We start from the raw sequence: 23,389 nt of genomic DNA on the forward strand, positions 1-23,389 counted from the left end.
GTTGAAGGATGAGACATTTTCTGTGGGAAATCAACATCATGTCACTAATGTGTCACCAGACCCTAACTTATACTGAAACTGGAATATTCCTTTAAGCGTATGATCACAAAAACGTTCCTTTTGAAGACAAGATGACCACATTTGCATCAACAGATAGTTTGGATATGCTCCTCCATGAGAAAGAATTCAGCAAAATTAAAAATAAAACAGAAGGAATGCATTGAAAGTAAAGCAGACTCGCTGCTCTATTGTGTGCATACAAACTAACCCAAATGTATTAGAGCAGCATGACTGCCGTCAAAATGTATTTTCATGGCTGTGCGACCATGGATTAGAGCATTCGGTTACCAGGTAACCTCTCTAAACTGCCAGAGGATATGACAAACACGGGCTGCTTTTGCTCTGAGATGCATCAGTGAGTCGCATTCAGAGGAACTCTCCAGAAAACCCTTTCGCCACCAAGAAATGATTGGCAGGGCTCTTCTCTAGAGACCTGAGGTTTAATACTCATGCAGGTCACAGAAGAGCAGCCCTCAACCTACTTCCCACAAGAAATAGCTTCGTCCATCACAATTCAAACATTCAGCTGTATGATGATGCTTCTCCTGTTCTCCTGAGACTGGAAAGAGACTCCTTCCATATTAAGAAGCAGTCAGACTTTCATTGTTCTCTTATATTTAGTCTCTTAAGACAAACAGGCTATCGTGATGGCAGGATCCTGTCGGACACAGTTCATTCATTATAGCAAAGGAAGAAGTGCATTTTATGGCTCGACACTGTGATGAGAGGAAAAAAAAAAAAAGTTCATATTAATCAGGCACACATATATTATTTGTTCTTTGATATAGATTTTTTTCCCCTAATGGAAAATTTCCTCATTTTTTATTAATTTATTATTATTATTATTATTATTATTATTATTATTATTATAACAATATATTATATATTGTAAGTGCTTATCTTATTATTTTTTATCATTTTTTTATAAACTTTTTAAGCTTTGTGTCTATTGTTTAAATGTGCTTTATAAAGAAATATGTTTTCAATTGACTAATACATCTAACATTACATACATCTGGGGAAGTCGTGGCATAGTGGTTAGAGAATTTGACTCCTTAGTTTGTGGGTTCTAGTCTCGGACCAGCAATACCACGACTGAGTTTCCTTTAAGCACGGCACCAAACCCCCAACTGCTCCCTGGGCACTGCAGCATAAATGGCTGCCCACTGCTCTGGGTGTGTATTCACTGCTGTGTGTTAAATGCAGAGCACAAATTCTGAGTATAGGTCACTATACTTGTCTGTATTTCACTTCACTTAACTACAGGTGCTTCTCAATGAATTAGAATGTCGTGAAAAAGTTAATTTTGTTTCAGTAATTCAACTCAAATTGTGAAACTCGGGTATTAAATATATTCAATGCACATTGACCTGAAGTAGTTTAAGTATTTGGTTCTTTTAATTGGGATGATTTGGCTAACATTTAACAAAAACCCACCAATTCACTATCTCAACAAATTAGAATATGGTAACATGACAATCAGCTAATCAACTCAAAAACACATGCAAAGGTTTCCTGAGCCTTCAAAATGCTCTCTCAGTTTGGTTCACTAGGCTACACAATCATGGGGAAGACTGATGATCTGACAGTTGTCCAGAAGACCATTCTCAAGGACGGTAAGCCACAAACATTAATTGCAAAAGAAGCTGGCTGTTCACAGAGTGCTGTATCCAGGCATGTTAACAGAAAGTTGAGTGGAAGGACAAAGTGTGAAAAAAAAAGATGCACAACCAACCGAGAGAACCGCAGCCTTATGAGGATTGTCAAACAAAATCGATTGAAGAATTTTGAGTGATGTTCACAAGTAATGGACTGAGGCTGGGGTCAAGGCATCAAGAGCCACCACACACCGACGTGTCAAGGAATTTGGATACAGTTGTCGTATTTCACTTGTTAAGCCACTCCTGAGGCGTCTTACCTGTGCTAAGGAGAAAAAGAACTGGACTGTTGCCCAGTGGTCCAACGTCCTCTTTTCAAGTGAGAGCAAGTTTTGTATTTTATTTGGAAACCAAGGTCCTAGAGTCTGGAGGAAGGGCGGAGAAGCTCATAGCCCAAGTTGCTTGAAGTCCAGTGTTAAGTTTCCACAATCTGTCATGATTTGGGGAGCAATGTCATCTGCTGGTGTTGGTCCAATGTGTTTTTTGGAAACCAAAGTCACTGCATCCATTTACCAAGAAATTTTGGAGCACTTCATGCTTCCATCTGCTGACCAGCTTTTAGAAGATGCTGATTTCATTTTCCAGCAGGACATAGCACCTGTCCACACTGCCAAATGCACCAAAAGTTGGTTAAATGACCATGGTGTTGGTGTGCTTGACTGGCCAGCAAACTCACCAGACCTGATCCCCATCGAGAATCTATTGGCTATTGTCAAGAGGCAAATGAGAAGCAAGAGACCAAACAATGCAGATGAGCTGAAGGTCACTGTCAAAGAAACCTGGGCTTCCATATCACCTCAGCAGTGCCACAAACTGATCAACTCCATGCCCCGCTGAATTGAGGCAGTATTTAAAGTAAAAGGAGCCCCTACCAAGTACTGAGTACATGTAGAGTAAATTAACATACTTTCCAGAAGGCCAACAATTCATTAAAAAGGTTTTTTTTTTTTTTTTTTTTTTTTTTTTTTTTATTGGTCTTATGAAGTATTCTAATTTGACATTGTGATTTGGTGGGTTTTTGTTAAATGCGAGCCAAAATCATCACAATTAAAAGAACCAACGACTTAAACTACTTCAGTCTGTCTGCATTGAATTTATTTAATACATGAGTTTCACAATTTGAGTTGAATTACTGAAATGAATGAACTATTTCACAACATTGTAATTCATTGAGAAGCACCTGTATTTGATGTAAATAATGTGACCACTAAACTTTGAAACTATTTTTTTAAATCAACATCAAAACTTAAATAAAAGCAGTCTGCATTAGAAAATGCAGTTTTAATACCATGTGACTTTGCATATCATACATTTCAGAGCATTTCAACTTTAAAAAAGTATTTTGTATCAACTACCTATTAAACACCGGTGTCAAATTATTGCTTTACAATCATTTCATCATGATTAATGTGGTTTTAAAAACATGCCTTAACCCTACTAGTATGGGGCCACCATACTAATTGCTAATTGTTAGTTTAAATTAGAAAGTCCCAGAAAACTTTTTTTTTTCTTTTTTTTTTTTCTCTACGAGTCTGATACTACAGCAATAATTATTTCAGCACATTGACAGTCTGCCAGAACCATCCATGTGCTACTGCAAATGTAGAAAGAGCATAAACGTGCCAGAGCAGGTGCTATGAACTCCTGAAAACAGTTTGAGAAGCTGAGAGGTATACATTTCCCCGTCAGTAAAGATATACATTTTATGTGGTGTACTTCCTGTGGTGTTTAGATAAGAAAAACCAGCCGAGTTGCATCCAGCATCTAACCTCTGACCTGTGGCACAGCCTCTTTCTATCTGTCTGAAGAAACACAGAGGTATGGACGACATTTTGATTAACACGCTCCTGAGAACTTATTCCCACCCACAGACATCCGCGGGGAGATGCAAGCACATGCCCCAGCAGTCTCTCGAATCATGCAATAACCTCCATGCAGGCAGCTGGTCGTGAGGTTGAAGGACTGTGTCAGAGATGGTGGGGAGTAACACTCTGGCACTTTAAGGTTCAGTGTCTCTTCTTCCTATTCACGGCAGACTTGCCAAAGAAAATCAGCACCCTCTTCCTAAAATATAAATGCAGCTATATATTTTCATGTATGCAGATTCCAATCAGAACCTGAACCGCTACACAGGAATCTGGTGACCTGCAGTCCTGTCTGGTGGTGAATTAAATGAACACCAGAGACTTAATTACCATCCAGGGAGATGATGTAGTGGAGGTGCAGCCTCATAAGCACATGCACCTGGGAATACATCTGAACGGAAAACCGGACAGATGGCATGCATCAACTTTGTAGAAAAGACCAGAGCCGGAGATTCAGGACTTCACATTTTCCAGCGGAGGCAGCTTTAATCACCTGAATAAACCCATCAAGATCAGATTGCATTGCAGGACTCACTCTGGACTTATCAAAAAGATCATTAATAACTCTGAGCATCATCTCCAAAAAAGCCCTGGCTTATCATACTACTCACTTTAGATTCATGCAGATTCAATGCTTTTGCTACAAAGTGAAAATAAAATCACTTAAAGTTCACTAGTATGCTCAACCGGCCCAATTCAACACATTTGAATATTTAATTAAATGTGTTACTTGACATTCCTTTGATTGCATACCATTACACGATTTAATATTCAGTATTTAATATTGTAGTGTTAGTGTATATTTTGAATTAGTCTTTTTCACATTTTCTGTCTTCATTTTAATTGAACTTTTTAGTGATTTAATCATTTCGTTGTATGTTTGTATGCTTGTAATTATAAGTTTTTAATATTAGTTTTTTTTTTAATGTCTATATAGCTTTTATAAATCTTACTATATTTTGTTGTTGTGTTGTTTTAGTTATTTTAGTACATTGTTAAACTAAATTAAAATATGAAATGCTTCCTGTCAACTATACTGAAATATTTTTTATACTTTTTTTTTTTTAATTTATTATTTAACTGTAATAACGCTGATCCAAATATAGTATGAATACAATAAAAACAGAGATTTAATGTAGTGCAGCTGAGGGCCATAATTTCTGAGCTTACAAATGCTGCAGGTTCGATTCCAGACATGAGTGACCCATGAACTGAAGAGACCTTTATATCTATATTAGTCTATACTGCTTGTCTAACACAAGGTTAAAAGATCCTCTGTTGTCTGGCTGCACAGACACATAATCAATATCTGTAGAGCATCTCAAACAGCAGACATGTTTATCTCTCTGTGGCATTCAGTTATCAGTTTTCATTTTTAGAAGTCCCGAGGGGGAAGACTATTAAAAAACAGCCATGTTTAACCTGGTTCTATCATCAATCTTGGGTGACTTGGCCACATGGGGACAGCACTAAATTCACACCTAAATAGGGTCCAAAATGCTTTAACGCATGAGACCACAACACAATTGTAGTGTAAACATACTTGCATTTCTGTCAACCACTGTGCTAAAACTGGATTCTTAAACTGAAGGCTAATTGCATTTAGAGTTGTTTTGGGATGGATGGGAAGTATGGTTGTCTAGAAACCAGCAGTTACATGTGAAATATTCAAAACATCAAACTTGTCACCAAATTTTGCCTGGAGTTTTTCTCCATGTAGGGAGTCAATGTTGATTGAAGACCCGTACATTTCGCAGTATTTCACTTTTTAGGCAAAATCTTTAAAAAACTTCCTTTCATAAACAGCTCAACCAATGTGTGGCGAGTGGGGCGGGGCCGAGAGGCGTGGGAACGAGGAGTGAGGCCAGGTGTAGTGATTGGAGATGAGCTGCACCTGCGCCCCACCGCCGGTATCGAGTCCCACGTAGGAGATGGAAGGATATAAAACTGGAGCGACTATAGTGAAGGACGAGAGAGGACCAGGCCTGGACCATATTTTATGTTTTGCTTTTTATTTATGTGCACCAGTCGTCCGTGAGTGGCTGGTGCGCTGTTTTGTGTTTATTTTGAATATTAAAGTTTCATTTTGATTGTGCGCCGGTTCCCGCCTCCTTCTTCCGGATGAATATGGAGATTTTATTATTACAGTGGTGCCGAAGCCCGGGAGAAGGAGGGACACTCTGCTGAAGATCCCTTGCCGCTGTGGTGAATCCGCGGTGCCCTCGAGCAGGCGGAGAGTGGGCCGCCATGGACACTCGAGGCGGTGGGCTGGGGCGAGTTGCCGGGGACGGGCGAGCTCGCTGCTGGCCGCCCACGATATGGAAGGGCGGCTGCCGTCCGTGAGGGAGCGGAGGAGTCGGCGCCGTTCGCCAGGGGGCCGGAGCATGCTGCCTCTGCAAAGGAATCCGGAGGGGCAGGGAACGGGGGACTCCTGCCGGCTGCCCAAAACCGGAGGAGCCGTCGCCGTCCATCGGGCGGCGGAGGAGTGTCGCGCCGTCCGCCGAGGGCCTTCCAGTGCCACCGCCAGGCACCGCAGAGGAGATCACCCAGCTGGTGGAGGGCCGAGCAGCAGTGCGTCTGTGAACCAGAATTTTTTTTTCTCTCTCTCCCCTCTCTCGTCTCTGTCGCTCCTCCTTCCATCTCCTTTTCTCTTGCCTCGTCTGTCGTACCCCCAGGTCCCCGTGAGCGGTCCCCCTGAAGGAGTACCCCCCGGCCTGCGAGGGCCGATGGGGGTATGTGGCGAGTGGGGCGGGGCCGAGAGGCGTGGGAACGAGGAGTGAGGCCAGGTGTAGTGATTGAAGATGAGCTGCACCTGCGCTCCACCGCCGGTCTCGAGTCCCACGTAGGAGATGGAAGGATATAAAACTGGAGCGACTATAGTGAAGGATGAGAGAGGACCAGGCCTGGACCATATTTTATGATTGCTTTTTATTTTGTGTTTATTTTGAATATTAAAGTTTCATTTTGATTGTGCGCCGGTTCCCGCCTCCTTCTTCCGGATGAATATGGAGATTTTATCATTACCCAATGTATTTTTTTTTTTTTTTTGTCCTGTTGTAATGTCTAACATAAAGTCTCAACATTTAAATGCATTTTTAGCACTCTTGGTACCTGGAACTTAAATACAATGCAAAACCAGTGGATCTAAGTTTTTTTTTTTTTTTTTTTTTCACTTACAATGTTTCAATAAATTCACAAAACTTAATAAATAAATACATAGAATTGTGAAATGTAAATAGATTGGTTTTTGTGATGTAGACATTAAATGCTTAATGAAAATGTTTGTCCTTTATTGCTTTAATAAAGTTTCAAAACCCATGATCTAAAAATTAAATTAAATGCAAAAACAATGAATCTATTGATTGATTGACTGATTGGGTTTTACCTTTTTTCTTCTTTTTTTAATCTTTTAAATTCACAAAGTTTAAATAAATTCGTAGCATTCCTGTCACCCTGTAATTAAATGCAATGCAAAAAATCATGGACTTTAATGTTAAGAGCCGAGTTTTCCTTTTTACACAGATATCCAACATAGAAAACAAATTAGCTTCCCAAGTCATTTTGCTTTTGTGCCAATCCATCCTACAGCTTTCAAAAGTGATAAATGTGGACTCTGATTCTCATGGATGTGGTAAAGATGGTATCTGTATAAGCAGTGGTTCTGGTTTATCATTCACATTTGGTATACATGCCCATGGCTCCCAGAGAAACTGCAAGAATATGAACTGACCCCCTGATGAGCTGCATTATATTAGGTGAACATCCAGCACTTCCCCTACACAACACCCATCAGTTCTACAAGAGTCAACTGATGAATGGCTCTGTAGACAGGTGTCAGAGAAAACAATGCAAAATCTGGACCTCTGGATTGATTTTTCAGTTACGAACACAGTAATTAATTCCATTTCACCCATTTCTTTACAAAAGCTTCCTTTACCAGATTTATTCTACTAATTGTTGCTTGTAGCTTTATTTTGAGCTTTAGCTTTTTGTCTTTTTCCCCCTATATGCCAGACAAACACCACAAGTTGTAGTTTGAGGACTGAGATATGGGGACAAAAAAAGGCACTTGCACAATAAAGATGATTATGACTGTCAAGACTAAAGTGAAATGTAAAAAAAAAAAAAATTGGTTACACGTGATGATTGTGGCATTAGATTCAGATACTGTATACTCACATTGCTCACATTTTTGTTTGTAGTGGCGAACATTATAACCAAAAACATGGCCATGGCCAGTCAGAGATGTTTAGTTTTTCATGCTAAAGTTTTAATTTTTTTATCCACTCGTAATGTCCAATGTGAAGTCTTGATTTTTTAAAAGCATTAAAGAAAGAAAAAAACGAATGAATTAATTAATGACTCTTAGTTCACAAATATACCATTTACCCACATTTATAAATGTTTATAATGCATTCCAATATTAAGGACAATAAACGACAATGGTTGTTGTCATAAGATTTCATCCTTTCATCAAAATGTTGTCTTTTTTCGTATTATGTATATACTTAAAGTAGGCAATTCTATTGGTCTGCATTTTAGTGGCAACAGACATTATTCTGATTGAATGAATAATTGTATTAATTGTAAATATTTGACATCAAAGATATTTTTAATTAAGTAATCATGCAAATTGCCCTACCATGGACCCAACACACTATCATGTCACGTCCATGTTGGTATCTACCTAATTTATCTAGAGTCTACCAATTTTCAATAAAATATTGTAGAGTGCTGGCCTTTGATATTCTGAAATTGTAGTAAAAACCTGCACAGTTCCAGTAGTTTTGTTCACACTCCGTGTCTCTAAAACATTCTCCTCTGATGTTGTTTGACGGTCATGACTAATATTTTTTGCAGAACAGTGAATAACTCTCTTTCACACATTCTTATGCCCTCCGTCTCAGTGAAAGAGACAATTGTTCTCTCTCGTTCCCACTTTGAATGATTTCCATACATAACCAGGCAATGTTTTAAATTTGTCTGTACTCAGAGAGATTAACAGAGAGAGAGAGTTTTTTTGAGAAGTATGCCTGTTTCATTATAACAAACGCACCACAATGGAAAACATTAATATCTTTGAGTACATTGTGAATAATATGACTTGGAATAATAAATACTTTCAGTTCCCTATGGATTACAAATAAGTTACCAACTAAACATTTACAATACCTATTATAAAAATGTCCAGATTTGATAAACACATGAGAAAACATGCTTGTACTGTAGGAATACTGTCCAATCCTATCTCACAGAAGACAGTAAATGTTTCTGGGTCACACCAATAGAAGCATACATTAATTCACAATTGAAAAAAAAAAATGTTTGTCATTTTGGAACAATATTCCAGTCAGTAGACTGGACCACCCTTGGAAACAAACTGAGACAGACTAAATCCAGAAGAACTGTGGCAATGTCTTCAAGACACTTCAAGAAACCTACCTGCAAATCTACCTGAAAAACTATGCGCAAGTGAACCTAGGACAAAAGCTTTTTTTGAATGCATAGTGTGGTCACAGCAAATTATTTATGGTTAATATAAGTTAATGAATACAATCTATTTCTGGCATTATTTTTTGACAGCATCCCCACATTACAGGATTTTTACAGAAGTGCCTAAAACTTTGCACAGTACTGTAGCTTTGTAGACACTGCCACCATTCTGCTGGATTGAGTCTGTCTCAGTTTGATCTGTTTCTTCATGTTATTCCAGACAGACTGATGAAGATGAGATCATATCTCTGTGTAGAGCACTGGCTGTGTCAGACTCCTTGTGCAAACAAAAATCTCACTGGATTATTACGATTAATGGCAAAAATAATGTTGGGAAATGTTAACTGATATTTACTACTGCACAATACAGCAAAAGATAGATATAACTGACTTAAAACCATTTTTTGTTTTTGAAAATAATAGTGGCCTAAGGCTTTTGCACAGTACTGTATATATAAATCCACCCCAAACTTTTGAAAGTACTTTATATATATATATAGTACAGAACTTCTCATTCAAAGAGTTTTCTTTATTTTCATTACTACGATGCCTTCAGTCACACTGAAGGCATCAAGGGCTATTTGACCAAGTAGGAGAGTGATGGGGTGCTGCGCCAGATGACCTGCCCTCCACAGTCACCGGACCTGAACCCAATCGAGGTTCAGGTTTTTTATTTTTTTATAGAAAAATAATAAGTATATATATATATATATATATATATATATATATATATATATATATATATATATATATATATATATATATATATATATATATATATATATATATATATATATATATATATATATTTTTTTTTTTTAAGTTGCACAAAAACCAGTGAATCAGATAGGAGCTGGTGAATTCAGCCAACTATTGGCATCTTTGAGCAATATTCACCTGACAGCCAATGAACGTGCTGGGTGGTGCATGAGTGCACCGTCAGCTGCCGAGACAATCTATGAATGCAGTGCATGACAATCCATCTGCTTTAGTGTGAGTACCTTTGTTAGTTCCTCTCGGTTGGCTTCTGGCATGTTTACATAGCAGTGCCTAGCGGGGGACACATTCTGCCTCCCTCCCCTTGTTTAACAAGGAGCGAACTGATATAACACAGGCCTCACAACAAGAGCTACAAGCCCTGTGAGCAGTTAAGTGGTTGGCAGTTTGTTGAAGAGATGTAGAGGAGAAAGCAGATCGTGGAAAATCTCCCCTTACACTAGTTTGTTTCCAGATCAAAGGCAACTGGCTTGATGCGCTACACCTTTTAATGTGATAATCAGTTTAAGCTTAAGGATGCATTCCTCAGAAAAAGAACATGTTGATGTGCACATGCACACTTCTCGTATACATGTCAGAATAAGGTATGAATAGAGCTGACAATTAAGCAGCTACACTCTTTAAATGAACGTTCCAAAAGGTTTTTGTACCAATGCACTGGAAGAACCATTTTTGGTTGCACAATGAATGTTTCAGTGAGAATTTCTTAAAAGAACCATCTTATCTTAGTAAAAATAACATTTTAGTAACCTGAAAAACCTTTCAGAATCAGAAAGAGCTTTATTGCCAAGTATGCTTGCGCATACAGGGAATTTGTTTTGGTGACATAAGCTTCCAGTACACCGAGACAATAATACACACACATACACACACACACACACACACAAAAAAATTGCAAATAATTAAGTGTATAAACCATTGTGCTATGAATTATACTGGAATAGAATTGATATATAAGATGCAGGGATGTACTAGGATGGAGGGGTAACAAATAAATTTATTGCACAAGTGGGGAACATTTAACTGTTCATGAGGTAGATTGCATGGGGGAAGAAACTGTTCTTGTGCCTGACTGTCCTGGTATTTGTGGCTCTGAAGTGCCAGCCAGATGACTATTACTACTGTAAGTTTTTTTTTTTTTTTTTTTTTGAATATCAGAATTTAAACATTAAAATAAAAATATTAAAATGGGAGGAAAGGAAAATAAAACATGACTCAGGGTACATGACTCAATAAAACTCAATAAAGTCTTCCTCCTCTAGCATTTCGAGAAGAGCAAAGCGAGAGCAAGACATGAGGTCTAGTTCAGCATCTCCATGTCCTTTTCACACCATGACGCTGCCACTTCAGACTGTGACCGCGCATCTTCATTAGCAAACCTGTGGTTACAATCAAGCGCTCTGTCACAGTAATGCACATCGGAAACCTGAACTCATCTTCTGTCAATCCTGCAAGAAGTCATGAACTGAGAAATCAAAATTACTTTTGACATGTAAGAGGTTATTGTACTATAAAACCATCCTTTAAGTTTCAGAATTTAAAACTTTCTTGATAGTCTAAAAACAGCTTATATTGAAGCCAGTCTGCCAAAACGACACTTTATGATGCAAAAGTGTGGCTAAACCCCGCCTCCGCAGAAGAAGAACAACACTTGCTTCTACAATAGTGCCTGTTTAGCCCCACCCACCGATTCGTGCATGTAGTGTAAATAATGAGAGAGACAAATACAGGGGCCTGTACCATGAAGCTGGATTAGGTGGCTAGCCAGCTATGTTTCAGCTTAGTTTCCGCCAACTCTGGGTTTTAGGTACTATGAAAGTAGCTCGGCTTTAATCGGTGTTCGTTGCCATGGTATCTTACGCTGCATGGCTAACTTGCTCCGGGGCAGGTTATGTTCTGGATTCAAGATCTCAAACTGAAGGTGAACCAATCAGATGTGAGAGAAGTGACACATGTCTGACACAAAGTAACTCCAGTTTATCTGGCTCCAAATTAAAGGTCACTTATGCTTAAAAAAAAAAAATAGAAGTCTGGCTTTAATGATAATAACTGAGTCATTTTATGAATTATATAATTATTGTGATTCATATTATTATTTATCTCTTACACACAAGCAATTTTAGTTCAACAGTTATTATACATTATTTTAAATAAATATTAATGTATACAGATCATGTAATATAAATAAGCTGTAGTATCAAAAGATTTAAAAAATTACAAATCTGAACTTACATGTTCAAGTCTCTATCACTATATATTTTCAAATGTATAAACTAAGTTAACAAGTTCCACTTGTGACTACACTGATGGAGCAAGATCATTTATTTTATTAGTCCTCCATTTTTCATATGACATTTAAATTTGTCATATTCTTCAATCTCTTAACCTTTAGCAAAACCTATAACATTTAGTTTTGATTCTCGCTGGGTCTCTCATGAGAAGTAAATCAAACTTGCTTTGTGTTGCAAGGCTCGTGATTGGCTGTTCGCCAGCAATGTCACACATTCATGTGCATGCGCTCCACAAACTCAGGATCAAAGCCTGAGTTGACAAAGAAAGTTGATGAACAGCATCATGGTACCAACAAAGCCGGATTGGAGAGGTTTGGTTTTGTCAACTCAAAACTAATCCTATAACTCTGAATTTGTTCAGCTACCATCATGGTACAGACCCCTGGTGTCACAAGTCAGTCAGGCTCATCACCCTCAGTGCACTCCCTCACTCTAGCACTCATCTCCAGCACCTGTACAAAATCCAATAAGTTATCCACCAGCACCTGTTTACAATTCAGTCACCAATTCCCCAGCACTATAAAACCACACACCTCAGTCAGAAAGGTGTCTGATCTCATGGCTACACAATGGAACATTCTTCTGTTGTAGTTCACTGCATTGACTCCATTAACTTACCTTTGTGCTTACCTTCTCTCCAGTGAATATCTCCTCATCCTTAGTGTCTCCTGTGATTCCCCAACGAACGATCCCAAGTCCAAGTCTCCATATCCAACTCCTACTGAGGTGTGTGCTGTCACTTGGCAGTCCTGGTCACCCCCCGTTCCGTAAGAAGATACACTGGATTTAAGTTCTCATTCTCTCTTCAATTCCATTCACCAAGGTCTCTCCCACTGTCTCAATATTACCTGTATGCATTCCCCTAACCCTCTGCCGTCAGTCCATTTTGTTACAGAAGATCGACCAAAAACAGAATGACCTGGGTGGACGACTACCTCTATGACCTCTGGCAGGATAAAAGGCCTTGGAGTATGTGGAGTTCCTGAGCTTGATACCTCTGAGATGGAGCGAATCTAGACTTAATGCTCGCTTCCAGATGGGAGTAAAAGCGAGATCTGTTTTCAATTTTTGACTCCTGAAAATTGCTGCAGACCCGTGGCAGAGTTTGTTAATTATGTCCTAGATTTAAACCGTTCCAAGTTCTTTTGTCGATGTGGAGGACCCTTCTCTTCCTCCCATCCGGAAGCATGTGGGTGCTCCAGCTCACCATCAGCCAGCTTCCTCCACATACCCCTGCAAAGAGCTCACTCCATCCTTTTACTCTTCCTGAGACCTCCAGATCTCCTCCCTGGCCCTAAACCTTGTATCTTCAGCTCTAGCCACTCCTACTCACCCTATGCCGGGATCCTACCCATGCGTAGCCAATGGTTCTGGCCACCCCTCGTCTCCTGTGCCTTCCGGTGGTCGGGGAGATACCTCAAACAGTGCTGGCCTGGGGGCCAAAGTATATGATCCGACATTACGATCTGTCAGATCAGCGCTAAAAGCTGCTACCCTTCCCCTATCTCCAGTCACCACACTCACCCCGACCGAAATGAGGAAGAAACAATCCCAATCTCCCGTTGAGCCCAAGAGGGGCTCCAAAGAGTCCCAGTATCAGCACCAGCCCCAGAGTCAAGCCCCAAGTATTTTTTTTTTCACTTTGATATAACAAAACTATTTATGCAGTTTAATAATGGTAATTTAATAGACTTTAAACATTACCAAGAAATGGCACTTTAAATGGACCAAAATTGTGACCGCGAAATCATGTAAACTAATTCTGCTAAGACATTTATTTACAATAAAAACATTTTTCTTAAAGTGTTTTCAAGCAAATTTTAGTTCTGAAGTATAACATTTTATGCACTTAAGATTGTCAACCCTTTATCAGCAAATGCCATTTCCATCAGTTTGTATCAGTAAATATTTTGATGCATTAAACCTTTTTTTCTTGAAAGGAATCTGGATATTGTCATAGTCTGGCTGGTGAATGGCCAGTAATGTAAAACAAAATATTAATTTATACAGATCTTTGCAATAAGATAAACAGCACCATGCCAACCAAAAATCCTTGATTCACCCTCGGGCTCTGATGTCTCCGTGTTTGGTTCAGTAATCTGTGTCCAGATCAGTTACCATTTCAGCATGTAAAAAGACTTGGGTTTCCAGAGCCAGCTGAAAACCAACAATGATCTATGGCTACATTGAGCATAATACGGCTATCACTCTTCTTTTATAGCGTACTAAATATAGGTTTTTTCCACACACAGAGTTTGGTGTGAAAAGAGTGACAACTGCTTTCAAAACTAAACTTCTTGGACTGTCGCCATCTTTTAGAATCAGTGTAGCTATAAATTATATTCACAGCTGTCACAAGGTGCACATTTCTTTGTCAATGGCACTAGTTTCTCTTTTGGCTGTAAAACGCTGGTTTTGAAGGAGGTGAATGTGTACAGTCACTCCTGAATTGCAGTAGTGTTGAGGACCATTACAGATGAATTCCACTTTGTCCAAAATCCATCTTTCTTTTGGCTAGCATCGCACTTACTTTGCTACATAAGCCACTCAACATAGCTGTTAAGACATCCAGCACTGAAGAACACCAGGAGGGTGAGCACTACAGGAACTTTAAGGTCACAAGAGGTTACTAGATTCAAAAATCATAAGAATGTGGTATTTTGGGTCTATAAAATGTGAAAAAAACTAGCTCATTATAACTTTATAATGGTGGTGCCCATTAGTTCAACTTTAAAAAGTTAGTCATGTCATCCTTGTTTGGGTCATTAGAGTCTGGCAGTCTGGCAGAGGGAAAACTGTTTTTATGATAGCATAATGACTTTAAATCATAGACTGAGAATCAGAAACTCCTGTGGCTTGTGATCATTATAAGCAATGGGCAGTCCTAAACGATCATCTTTGGAAAAGGCTTTAACTTTGTAAGGAAAAAGGTAATCATTGCAAAATGACTTCAAGGGAGCTAGAAATGTCAGTTTTCACAAAAGCTTGAAATAAACATCACTATCAAAAAAAATGATCCAAACATTTGACTTGAAAACTGATTCTCAAAAGGCTGCATAAGAAAGTACATGCCTGTTTAGATAAATTTGCCTTTCAGTAACACTGCTTTACATCTAAGAGAAAACCTTAAACAGCCTTGAACTCGGAGCATGTATTTCCATTAGAAAAGACAGTATTAATGAAGTCACATTCTGTGTCATACCAACCCTGAGCGAAGCGACACTGCCAAAAAGCGAAGGGTGAAACAATCTCCCCTAGGGATTTCGCGAATAATTTTCAATGTGGAAGGGTTTCTATGGCAACAAGCGACTCATGGCACTTAATGCAACAATGAACTGGAGTGACAGATAACGCGTTGCTTTCTGAATTTTAGCTGCTAATGCCCTTAATGAGTCTGGATGCTAAAATCAAAGAGCTAGATTTGTGTGGCTGGCTGTCTTTGAATGGGACCTTTCTCCATAGAGACCTAATGAGGACTCAAATGGGAGTCATCTACCGCACTTTCATACTTCCATTTACTCAAGATAAGGCAGATGTGGTACAACACATGTGTTAAGATATTTTTTATGTGACCCACATACACTTTTCATCAATCAAACACATATTTTTTTGTGTGTCTACTGAGAATGACAAGAATGTTGTAATTTAGCCGCATTTTACTGGGATATTTAAGATCCTTAAGAAATCATTCTAATATGCTAATTTAGAGCTCAGTTATTCGGGACCGAGCACCAAAGGTACGTAGACACCTATTGGAATCATTGGCATTCTTCTTCTTCTTTTGCTTTAGTCTATGGCAGCCCATAAAACCTCTTATGGTAAAGTTATTAATTTTGGCACACAGATAGAGGACAGTCTCAACATTAACCATAGGAATTTTGTCTGATTTTCACCAAAATTGGCTGAGATCATCTTCAAACTATGCTGGGAAAAACTAATGGAAATCAAGTTGATTAGTCAAACTTTTCTTGAATAATGTGTGAACTAATTTGACAAAGACCTGCACAGTTTCAGCTCAGCACCACCTAGTGTTCAGGAAGTATGTAAAATGGTTATTTTACTTAGAATTTCTAAACGGTTTGGCCAATAATCATAAGACTGGTCTCTTTTAAAGGGGTCATATGATGCAATTAAAAATCCTTTCTCTTCGGAGTGTTACAAACTGTTCATGAATAGATAAGATCCCCAAAGTTGCAAAGACTAAAGTCTCAATCCCAAAGAGATATTCTTTATAAAAGTTATGACTCATCCACACCCTCCTAAAATGCCTCGTTTAATAAAATGGAAAGAACACCGCCCAAATGTTCTCGCAAAGAAAGAAGGCATAGCTTAGATTCTCACATTTGCCCCCGGCTTCATGTTGTGAAGACGCAGTTTCATTGTGAAATCGAAAATACTTTGTTTGGCCTTCCAAAGGAGGACACAAATAGAAATCAGTAGTTAAGTTGCATTTACAGTGCTTCTCCAAAACAATTCAACCCAAATATTCAGATGTGTGCAGCACATTTTATGGAGGACTGTTTCCTGATCCTGGGAGAGAAGACTACAATGCCATCTGTTCTGACTCACAGTCTCTAAGTACGTTTACATATGTATAAAATTTGCCACTTATGGTTCAAACTAGGGCTGCACGATGTCTCATTTAAGCATCAACATCACGATGTACGAATCCACGATAGTCACATCGCAGGATGTGCAATGTAGGCTGTCGTAGTTGATCCATTATTCATTAACTGTACAGGTCAATGCTAGAGAGAGAGAGAGAGAGAGAGAGAGAGAGATAGAGAGAAAGAGAAAAAAAGCATGAGAGAGAGAGAGAGCGAGAGAGAGAGAGCGTGGGAGAGAGAGAGATAGAGAGAAAGCGAACGAGCGAGCCCTGGCCGCACACTCACTGTTTTCCAACAACACGAGTGCTGTCTTGCTTTCTCTCCCTCGCGCATATTAGTCAATGTTTAAATCATTTAAAATTTAAGTGATCTCACCCCATTTTTGTTTGTAAGAAAAAATTTGATATGATTCGAAATCGCAACATATATCGCAGAAAAATAAAATATTGCAATATCATTTTTTCCCAATATCGTGCAGCCCTAGTTCAAACGCGAGTTTTGAGCAGTTTAAAGAAGCACTTGTTGTTTGTCGTTTCTCCGATCACAAATGCACATGGTTTTATGTTTACACAGTGCGTTGCAACGCAATGTGTAAAAAGACAGTATAAGTCATTATAACCCACTTACGTTAAAATTACAAATGACCTGCTTCTTGCGTCAGATCAAGGCTGCATCTCATTTCTAGTCTTACTTGATCTTAGTGCTGCGTTAGACACCATAGATCATGACATACTCATAGATAGATTACAAAACTATACAGGTATTCAAGGGCAGGCTCTAAGATGGTTTAGATCCTACCTGTCCGATCAATATCATTTTGTTTACTTAAATGGGGAGTCATCTCATTTATCATCAGTAAAATATGGAGTGCCACAAGGATCTGTCCTAGGTCCCCTTCTTTTTTCAATATACATATTATTAAAAAATACGGAATTAGCCACTGTTATGCTGATGATACTCAGCTATATATCTCAATGAGACCAGATGAAACTTCTAAATTATCTAAGCTAACAGAGTGTGTTCAAAATAAAACATGACTGGTTGTTTTATCTGTCATTCATATAGCCTCTTGGGCAGTCCTTCTCTATTCAAAGTGGCCAAGGTTCCCAGACCTTCTGCCGTCACGTCAGGTGTGGCTACATGTGACTAGATCTGTTTAGATTTGATGCAACATACAGTACCAAGTCGAACAAAACTCCTCCTAGACGATTGGTCTGATTTTCACCAAATTTGACTCAGATTATCTTCAGAACATACCGGCAAAAGGTGATGGATTTCATGTCAGAATATAAAATACTTAATGTTTAACGCATAAACAAATCTCTGCAAAGCTTTGACATATTGACACCAATCTTACAATGTGCTGTTATCACTTCACTCTGACCACACCACATCAATTTGACAACAGTGCCACCAAATTGATCAAAAGTGATAAACCATTAACCCTTTAACACGTACGATCATACCAGTGTTATTAGAACATTCAGTTCATCACTTGATCAACTGCTGAATTCAAATCTGCTTTCGCACTTTTCATGGAGATGGACATGCATAGCTCTTGTCATGTTATCATAACAATTCAGTGTTTTCAACCATGTAATGCTTATTTTAGGTTTCAGACATCTAAATACACATAAATACTAGCAAAACAATACATTTATAGTTTGTAAAATACACACCGATGTCTATGGAAGCAGCAATAATAATCCATTCAACTATAATTTGGCAACATGTTTTATTGATATCATATACACATTGTGTAGGTAACTATAAAGTTTAGTCTACTCCTCTCCCAGTTCACCTGAAGCTCAGATTCAGCACGAACTAGTATGGCAGCGCAAGTCAACCACTATAAAATGAACTAACATGGTCATTATAAAGGCATTTAAACTGCCAAATACATGAATGTACACATTTTAAAATATATATATATATATATATATTATCAGATATTTCATAATATAGTAAACACATTAGTGAGTATTTTAAATGAAAAAGGAAAAATTAAATAAAACCGATGGATGTGTTATACAGCACTATTGTGTCTGTGGAGTTTCACATGACAAACATGATGCGTCACCGTGGAAACAGAGCAGTCATATAACTGTTGCCTAAAAACTCATACTGGGGGCTCATCTAGTATATTTTAAACTTATGTGCAAAAAAGGTTAATATAAAGATTAACCATTAATAATGAAATTTAAAAAAAAATGGTAATAGCTTGTAAACAGTTTCGTCAAAATGAATGATGTAATTATATATTATGATGTAATCACTTAAATAAAAATTAAAAAAATGAACGTAATTCCAATTAAGATTCCAATTTAACGTCCTATGGCACATGGACCATTTTTTTATTATTATTTTTACCCATTCCTGTTTCCCATATATTACTTGCCATACATATTTTTATTGCATGTGTGCAAAAAGAAAAGACGGAAAAGCATATCAGCCATGCATCTAGTTTAAAATCTGGAAGAAAAACTGAATTGATGTTTGATAAGATTTTATAAAGTAACTGCTGCTGCAAAGAAAACAGAGAGCGAGAGAGAGAGAGATATGGAGTACATGTATTTGCATTTGTCTCAGAGGCAAAAAGCTAAAAAAAAGAATAAGTATTTTATCATGACAAAATAACAGCTTTGTGTTTCTCATCTTGGTCACTGCCTGGCATTTGTCGCACTTAAGAGTTGCAGATGAGACACAGAGACTCTGACTCACCTCTTTCCATTGCTGGTATATATCACACTATTTCACGCTAGGCACACAAAGACTAACATCCCTACCAGTGTCAATAACAAGGACACAAAGGATATATCAAAGATTTAGCAAAGATTGAAGTAGCATTACACAGCAAGACAAACAATACAGAATTTTCCAATAAACGCAGTGTTGCCTCTGGTTTAACAGGGGAAGAAACAGAACCATTATGCATTGTGTTTTGATAATTAAATTAAGTGAGACTTGCTAATTATTTTGCCATGCTGACATGCATACAAATTAGCTTGTCATATTGTTTTAGAAACACAACACATATGAAACTTGTCAAACATGAAGAGAGCAATACAGGACAATATTTAAATTATTTATTGTGCAGACATAATAAAAAAAATCATAACTATCATGCCTCATATTTAATTTTCAGTTTTGTAATAAAAACTGTATTCAAAGTACTTTAGGCTACTTCATATATGTACATGTATTCCTAACGGAGATGTATGTGTGTGTGTGATAGAGTGTGTGTGTGGTTTCCATAGTTACTCCCTCCTGAGAGTAGCTGTTCTTGCTAAGTTAAGGATGACAACACATTGTATGTGTTTCCATGGTAACTCACTCCAGATTGTGGTTTGTCTTTGCATTCTTGCAGAGTGAAGGTGTCTTTATATGTGTATTTTCATGCTTATGCATGTATGTTTGCATATTTGCATATGCAATCTCATGTGCTCCTATGTAACTGATGTTGTGCACAAGAGGTACAACATTTTTTAAGATGGTCATGAAATGGAGAATCAAAATGTCCCCTCGATACACACCTTAACGTGTCATCGTCATATGTAATCAAGTGTGTTCTGAACAATCATGCCACTTGTTCCGTCGGTGAATTTAAAGAAACTGCAACTCGAAAAACATTGCATAGCCTTCCTAAAGATCTGAGCATTGGAAATCATGGCTGAAGTTTATTTTTAATAATGTGCCTGAATTGTGCTTCGCATTTTATAACAAACTGTTTTATAAATTATTCTTGCTTTTTAAAGATCACACAAGTCAACCTTTGGGGGTCAAATGTGTTTTGGCATGGTTAAGATCGCCGCATCCCTCACACGCGAGTCTCTACCTAACCGCACCTGCACTCGACCAACAGGATTTGTCCCTCACCGCATTCTGAGTTGGGCCCTGCGACAGCGCAAGTCTCTACTCGGAAGGTACCTGTTATAATGTTATGATCGAAGCTCTGGACTCTGAGCATAACTTGTTTTAGCATACTATAACAAACTATAAAATAGTTTCTATAAAAATGAAAATTTGATGTTTATCTGCTTAAACTATTTTAACTCTATTTTCTAACTCAATTTTAAACTATTGCAGTCGTTCAGTCTTATAATGGAAGTGGATGGGAATCACGGCTAAAACATACAATAAAACAAAAAAACATACAGAAAACCAAATAAAACCCTGCGGCTTGGGACGATGCATTGCTGTGTAAAGACACAAAACGATCGGTCTGTGCAGTATTTGTATAGTTTTTTTTTTTTACCTCTGATTCATGCAGTGTCTGAACTGTTAGAACTATCCTGAGCGCGTCTTGTTGTGCTCATTCTTAGCAGCAGGAGTGTGAGGCGTCTTCTTCTTCTTGCTTGCTTTTTGGCAGATCACAGGTTTATAAATGCAGTTTTAGATAGAGTGTCAATGATTGAATTTTGTGCATAATGGGATTAATCAAAGAAAAATAATGCAATTAATCACGATTAAAAATTATAAAAATCTGCTGCCCTCTGCCAGAATGTTGTCAATGGGAAGAAGTTGTACCTTACAGTCCTTGATTCTGATTGGTTCAGCGACATTCAAAAACATGTTAAATTACACGATAAACATACACCTTCGACCTCATTACATTAGTATTTCTGAGTCAATCTGTGGTTATCCTTTCAAAGAAACTTTTCTCATTTGGGAGAAACGGTGATGTATGCTTGTGTGTGTGGAGGACCACAGCTTTCGAAGTGCAGAGGGAATATCATTTAAAAGTTTCAGGTACGGTACCTTAACTTCACATTGTAATGACCATTCTTAAAGTTGAACTCACAATGGTTTAAACTATAAGAGTACTCTGCTGAGAGATAAGGTATTTAATGATTTAAAGTAACATATTAATGCATATATTTTATGTGGTGCAATGAAGTGAGGTATTTACTTACATTTCTGTAAGATTTAACCTCCCCAAGACTGCTTTTTTTTTTTCAAAGAGTAAAAAGGGGGTGGAAAATTATGTTGATGTTTTGTTTTTTCTTTCAATTAATACTAGACAGTTTTTGCTTCAAAAACCTGTGCAAACTTTATAAACTAACCTTGAGAAACATAGTATACAAATCTGAAACTGTGTTTCATGTTTAACAATTTGGAATTGCAGATGTGCGGGTGCATTGTTGTTCTCCTCACTCACTCTGTACTGTAGCAGTCCTGGTGCAGTTATAGAGGATGGCAAGCTCTCCAAACACCTTCCCTGGCCCCATAGTGCAGAGTTTCATGCCTTCCTTGGTCACCTCCACCTTGCCATCTGAAAGCAATCAGAAGATAAATCCTTAAGTTCATTGATGATGCTCTGTTGATAAAAGCAAGCATGACAGTTTGGAAATGCATCCGTGCCAGCTGCCTGGATCAGACCGAGCCTGGTCTAATACATTCCAATATCAGTCTCATTTCATTAGGCCAGCAGACAAGAGTGGGGGAGGTGGAATCACTGGGAAGGGCAGGAGCTCTTCCCAGTGAGCTCCTGTAATGGGCACAATGAGAAATAGGCCAGTGAAAAGATAAAAAAAAGGAAAGGAGTAGAGGATTAGCAGAGTATTATGCCTAAACTATTAGAAGAGATTCAGTGTAACCAAACTCAGAGGGTCTGAGACTGTTATTTTAGGAGTCATGCGTAAGACACACGTAACTTCCTCTGCGTTAGCTCATGGGAAATACAGCAACAGTCTTAGCTGAAGAGCTCATCTGTCACCTCACGCAGTCCTCGAATTAAACCAAAGCTTCCAGGGGCACCTGATCAGAATAATGTAGGTCTGAGAATGCGCTTCCTGGTAAATGATGGCCAGCAATGTAGCACATAAAGGCAAATATATTTATGTACAGACCAACAGTAATGTGTAATGTATTATGTGTAATAATCACTGTGTTTATGTGTGTGTGTGTGTGTGTGTGTGTGTGTCTAAAAAAATGGTTCAAAAAAAATATTCATTCAGGAGTGAAGTACATGGTTCTTTATGAATGGTTCATTGAATCATTAGGCTTGTCCGTCTTGAAGTGGGTCATCACCATCAATCCGATCGGTGTCTGACATAAAAGTACCACAGTCAACTCCTTGTGCTTTTGAATCACTCTCGCGGTATTTGATGTCACCGATCAGCCTGTGCAGTGCCACGCCAAGTGCCACGCCAAATGTTTTCCCAAATTCAGTCAAAGAATAGAATAAGAAATGAAATGCTGCTGTGGGTTGATCGGAGATGACCAGTTCTGCTTTGTGTTTATCTTCTGGTTAGCAAAATTGAGTCTAACATATCACAATATTAACTTCATAATGAACTGTTGTTAAAAGTATCAAATTCGCACTCTTGTGATAATGCACTTAGCCTGCAGATCGTGTGATATTTCTTAACTATGTGATGTAAATATAAGACAAAAATTTCAAACAGGGGCATTTTGCCTCAAATCTTGAATTTTAGGGACATTTTCTAGGCTCCATCACGCAGCAAGCTGTTGCCCTGCCTCATATTAGTCACAAATCGACTGTGTGAAATGGCAGATGATCCGCATAGGTCTGGGACGGGGCAAGTGTGTTAAATGCGTTAATAATTTTAACGCATTATATTTAACAATAATTAATTAATCTAATGAATGTGCTAAATTACCAGCCCTAATATATA

General features: G+C 38.2%; 1 protein-coding gene across 2 annotated transcripts in view; it reads right to left on the minus strand.

Annotated features, from left to right (window-relative positions):
- Positions 1–23,389, minus strand: part of LOC113056342 (cGMP-dependent protein kinase 1-like) — a 159,285-nt gene that overhangs the window by 79,834 nt on the left and 56,062 nt on the right. For both annotated transcript variants that reach the window (XM_026223076.1, XM_026223075.1), the window contains exon 3: positions 21,910–22,023. In XM_026223076.1, coding sequence (XP_026078861.1) covers positions 21,910–22,023 — 114 coding nt within the window. The remainder of the gene's footprint in view (positions 1–21,909; positions 22,024–23,389) is intronic.

This window comes from Carassius auratus, chromosome 37, assembly GCF_003368295.1.
Source record: "Carassius auratus strain Wakin chromosome 37, ASM336829v1, whole genome shotgun sequence".
In the NCBI taxonomy this organism is placed as follows: Eukaryota; Metazoa; Chordata; class Actinopteri; order Cypriniformes; family Cyprinidae; genus Carassius; species Carassius auratus.